Here is a 6,000-nt window from a genome sequence, read left to right on the forward strand (position 1 = left end):
GAGCTAAGTTAAAATTATTTTATTTAATGTTTATAAAATATTAAACATATCCAATAGGTATTGTAACTATCAATACGATTTTGATCTTATATTAAATTTTACTAAAAAATGCAATAAAATTATATTAGCTATACAAATAGAATTTATGTATTAGAAAATGTTAATCATATTATATTTTATCAGAATTATTTAAGTGTAAAAAATATACATTATATATAAAATTGGGCTCTTATGACTTGAAATAAGGTGTTATTGCTTTAAGCATAAATGTGTTTCACAAATATTAATAATATGTATACTTATAACTAATCATGTGTTGCACAATCATTGAATTTATAAATATACCTTATTCCAAAATTAACTGAAATCTAACTACAATAATTTACGTTAAGAGGACGCCATACCCACATGTGTTGTCTCTGTCTTACTAACGTACATCATAACAAATTTTCGTTCAGTAGAATACATTTTGTGATGTTAGCTTTAATATTAGAGTAAATTTACCTATTATAAAATTTAAAGTTAAGAATATTATCTAGACAATGACATATGATTTTATTGATATTATTATTTTAAAGTGAGTTATGGACATTTTAAAGTTGTAATATTTTGCATAGCTGTAACTCACTTTAAAATAATAATATCATTAAAAGCATATGTCATTGCCTAGATAATATTCATACCTTTAAATTTGATAATAGGTAAATTTACTCTAATATTAAAGCTGACATCACAAAATGTATTCGGCTGAACGAAAATTTGTTATGATGTACGTTAGTAAGACAGAGACAACACATGTGGGTATGGCGGACTCTTAAAATAGGTACTAATATAGGCTTCAACGAAAATAATCAATAAAATTTCGCTTTTATTTTAGGAGGCCAAAAAAAAAAATTACATTTCAATGATTTTACTTTTGAGTTCTCACTAGAAAAAAAAAATTAATATTGATAATTTATTGAAAAAAAGTCGATAAAGTATTTAAATAAAAGTATTAGAGTTTTTATTTTTTAAATACTGGTTTAAACATATTATTATTATTTTAAATTGAGCATAAAATTACTAGCTGTTATTTTTAATAATATCGCCCATTATATATAATGCATAGCACACACCTAAAAGAATAAAAACAAAAAAAGCAAAGTATAGCTACATTGGTGAAGAAACCCCAAAATATACCAATACTCAACACAAACAAATAGAATTATATCCAAAAATCAAACGATTAGGATTATTAGGATTCTTAATACAACCCAGTTATATGGACATTAGAAAATCTGGAACATTGAACATAAAAACAAAAACAAATAACCCAACACAATAATTATATTTATATCATGTATAATTTTATTTTATTTTTTTTTTTTTATTTTTTTTATTTTTTTATTTTTTTTATTTTTTTTTTTTTTTATTATATAGTAAGTTATATGAATTTAAAATTTATTTTATTCAATATTATAGTATAATAAATGGGGTTATGAGAGTACGAAAAAAAACACTGGGATAAATGTAATGTTACACACACTACGATAAATCAACCAAACCAAATTAATTCAATACATTAACAGAATAATATTAATATCTCATACGAGATATGATTGAGTCATGCTACAATCGACAATTTGATTATATTCAAAGGCGTTATCTCAGATCAGAAGATCAGATATAAAAACCTATACAACATGTCACTCGTTCCATAGCAATTCATAAAACGATATAAAATATATATTTGCTAATAAACAAAATATAACTTCTATAACTTCGTGATATAACTTGCTAATAAAAAAGTGTAATAACATATTATAACAAATCTTATATTAAATAAAAAAAAACCCGATATACGTGAGCTGTCAGAGACAGTCCAGAAACTACATAAAATAGTAGAGAAACAACAATTAATAATTGAAAAATAGAATAATTTCGACGAAGAATTGAACTTCAAATCTGATATAACATATGGTAAAAACGATTTAAACAGGATGATTACAAATATCAACGAGTTCAGAACTATATATATAATTATGTATAATAACTATGAATAAACTATGTTTATAGAATTAATACGTATACTTATCGATAAGAGCCAACTTTGTCTTCTTACGTGACTTCTGCAGTGTTCCGAAAAAGATTTTAGACTTTTTACTATGATCATATTATTTTTACATTTTTGAATTTATCCTACGTCGTTCGCATCGGATATAATTGATACGCGTCGTATTGACAATGTCATCAACATATAAATATATCAATTATTATTATAGTTTTTAACTAATTATTTTAATACATATTGTTATAAGGACTAATCGTACATACGTCATTTTGTCGTCTTTTGGTATCACTTTGTCGACTTTGTGGACTTGTCGACTTAACCGACTTTTTCGGCTTTGTTAACTTTGGTTTTGAATATCCTCTCGCCAGGTGGTTTTAATATAACTGATTTTAATATTTCTGTTGTTATGGGTATTCTATATTGTTGAACAGTATTCACTTTCGCCTTAGATGCAGGTGGCGAAGCCGTCGGTGGCGGTCGTACGTAAGGTGTCGATACTTGAGTCATTGGTGGTGGCGATGGCGGTGGCGGTGGCGGTGGCGGTGGCGGTGGCCGTGACCGTGGCGGTGGTGCATAAGCTGTCGATACTTGAGTTATTGGCGGTGTTGGGGGCAGTGGACATGATGGAGCCGAAGTCATCAGAACAGCGGCTCCAGTGCCCAAGTTCTGTCTCGTAAATGAATAGTTCATTGCAATAATGTGAGTTGTATTATTTGTCACCTCCCCTACACATATACACACACGATACAAGAATTATTAATGCAATTATGTAACATAATCTGATATTTTCCTAATTACTTTCTAGGATCTCTATTCTATTTTTCAATTTTTCATATTTGATATTGGGCGTTTTGTAGCTTCCTAAACGATCGTTGGTCAAAAAAATTATTTTTAATTTTATTATCGGTAAGCATATTACTTTCTATAAAGGTCTTCTGAGTTTCAATTATAATTTGTTGTTTTTCTACTGTTGATTGTAACTTATTGACAGTCTCTTCAAAACGTTGCAACTGAAAATTAAATAAAAGCCATTCATTAATATCAATACAATTATTGGTCATTCGATTATTCAATAATTATTTATTTGATACTTGTAATTCTCTAGATGTTTGTTTATCTTTTTCATTTTCATACAGTTCTAGAAAGTATTAAATTATACAAGATAATCAATTAAAAATTATTTTGTAATATGTTTATTTAAATAAATAAAAAAAACTAACCTTCTAAAGCTTTAATGTTTTTCTTTAAAAGTTTTTCATGATAACTATTTTTTTTTTCAATCATAAGTTGTTGTTTTAGTAATGTTGATTGTAATTTCTGCACAGTATCTTCATAATGTTGCAACTAAAAATTAAATAAAAACCATTCATTAATATCGATACAATTATTGGTCATTCGATTATTCAATAATTATTTGTTTGATACTTGTAATTCTCTAGATGTTTGTTTATCTTTTTCATTTTTATACAGTTCTAGAAAGTATTAAATTATACAAGATAATCAATTAAAAATTATTTTATAATATATTGATTTAAATTTAAAAAATACAATACTAACCTACTAATGCTTTAAAGGTTTGCTCTATAAATACATTTTTCTCATTTATTTTGTTACAGGTTTCTAAAATATTAGTAGGTACGTATAGAAGTTCACTTCCAGTTTCCGCATCAAAAAAATGATCATCAACGTCATCCTCACAATAGAAAAAGGTAATATTACTTTTTAGTTTGTATTACAATGTATTTATATAATTTATTAATGTTATACATTATATTTCTTTTTAATATATTTACCTACCTATCTTACTTCAAAAGTTTGGGATTTTTTTTATCTTAATATTCACAAATATTACTATTGAATATTGAAAAATATTTTATAAAATAATAATGATCGATTTATCATAAAATTGTTTTGAGTTTGGTCTCGCTCCATTTTTTTAAATGTATTTTAATTAACTTAAAAACAATTATGAATTTTTGAAACTTTTTCTTAAACCTAACCGTTCTATTTCTATCTGTTACGTATTTTAATCCAGGCTACGATTAATAAGGTATGCCAAGCTATTATATTATAAATTATAATGTATGTTTAATATTTTATTTACCTCATTTACTTCATCAGATGAATTTCTTAACCCACAAAACTTAGATATACAATAGTAGATTTTATTAAACATTCTGGTTATATTTATAATGCAAAAAGAAAAATTAAGCGCTTTTTGATTTGATATATTCATTTGGAGTTAAATAATCCACAATCTAAAATTGTTGATTCGTAGAGCCTAGTGATGAATTTGTGTATGTAGTTGTTGTTACGTTTTAAAATTTAAGCCAGATAAAAGATAAAAAAATTAAAATAATGTCATTTAATTTGTCAAGTATTAATTTAACATTAAGTCATACAATTTTTGTCAAACTACACAAAATATTATTTAGAAAATTTGTAAATGTATAAATTATGTATCATCACTTTTTATTACCACTCAGATTATTATTATTAACATAATTGTTCGTATAAAATTATTTCGAACAAGTTACAAGTATAAACGATGTCTTAATGCATAAGAATAAGCTATATTATTTATTAATAAATAATAATAAAAAAAAAATATAGAAATGGGTGTATTCTCTATTTGGGAACAACTACGTGAATTGTACTCAAAATACTTATGAATTTACTTCGAAAATATTTATATGATATTATATAATTATTACAGTTGAATTTGTATGGACTATAGCTGGAAACACTTTTGAATCGTCTAAGACCATAGTAAATTTCGTGATATAGCATTATTATAGCAGATTATATACTGCGATATCAAGTATTATTCATAATCTCGTCAAATATGACTTATGAATTACAAAGATCTGAGAAAACTCCCCTGACTCTCTCTAGGCTGCATGTATTATTATTCTTTTTTAAATATAACCATTATTAAAATATATCATAATATTTTTAGTAACTTATATATTTCACTTTTTTAATTTAATAACTGATTCCAAGTATCAATTATACTGATAAAAGACTTATATGTTAACAAAATTAGTTTAAATTAACTTAAATATGCGTACACAATCTTAAATATATTCAATCGCAAACATATGTCTTTGACGTCAAAGTTGGACATCTAACTAACAACTAAATGTATATATTTCTAACTCACATCAGGTTATGTCGAACGGTGTTTAGCCCATATAGGCTGTTTAGGGTGATGATGAAATTTGCTTAATAGTGTTGGATAATGAAGAACAAGTTGATTATACGATATTAATGATATTATACGATATGCAACTTAAGATTTATTATTATAATTAAAATTAAATCATTAAACATATAAAGCACGTTAAATTATTTTAGAAAATATGTATATATTATTAAAATACATTTAGTTTGCTTATTGTTCATAATATCCTTTACATATCATACCGAACTTATATCAGGGAAATTATTTAGGTTTATTTTAATTTAGGAAATTATATTATAGGTAAATGGTGGTAAATGTATATTTAAGGAATATTTTTTTTACTTAAACAAGGTTATTTTAGGTCAACAGAAGCCGAAAAATAAGAATTAATATTACATATATATATATATAGTGATGCAATTATGAAAGTATATTTGTGATAAAATAAATAGTTTTGGAGGTGTTCAGTAGAGTAGCAATAAATATTGTTGGTGATAAATGTACAAGTCTAATGATAATATTCATTGGGAATAATAATACCTAATGATGAAAAATAATTGATTTTTGCTATAATCTATATCATAAATAATTTCAGTACCTAATTAAATTGTTTTTATTTATTTTTGATAAAAAAAAAATATTATACGTTATATTATAAGCAGAGGTCAGTAAATATATTTTATTTAATATACCTACATTTTATATATAATCTACATACCTAACTACTCATGTCATGTCTTATTATAGTATAATAGGTCGTTGATAC

General features: G+C 24.8%; 1 protein-coding gene across 1 annotated transcript; it reads right to left on the reverse strand.

The window, feature by feature from the left end:
* Positions 1-2,345: 2,345 nt before the first annotated feature.
* Positions 2,346-4,226, reverse strand: LOC132919085 (formin-like protein 2). The gene is made up of 6 exons (XM_060980433.1): positions 4,155-4,226; positions 3,316-3,394; positions 3,142-3,188; positions 2,970-3,060; positions 2,849-2,911; positions 2,346-2,775 (listed from the first exon to the last, which is right to left on the reverse strand). Exons 1-6 carry the CDS (start codon positions 4,224-4,226, stop codon positions 2,366-2,368), a joined length of 762 nt encoding a protein of 253 aa, XP_060836416.1. The 3' UTR covers positions 2,346-2,365.
* Positions 4,227-6,000: the final 1,774 nt, after the last annotated feature.

Source organism: Rhopalosiphum padi, chromosome 2 (assembly GCF_020882245.1).
Source record: "Rhopalosiphum padi isolate XX-2018 chromosome 2, ASM2088224v1, whole genome shotgun sequence".
NCBI lineage: Eukaryota > Metazoa > Arthropoda > Insecta > Hemiptera > Aphididae > Rhopalosiphum > Rhopalosiphum padi.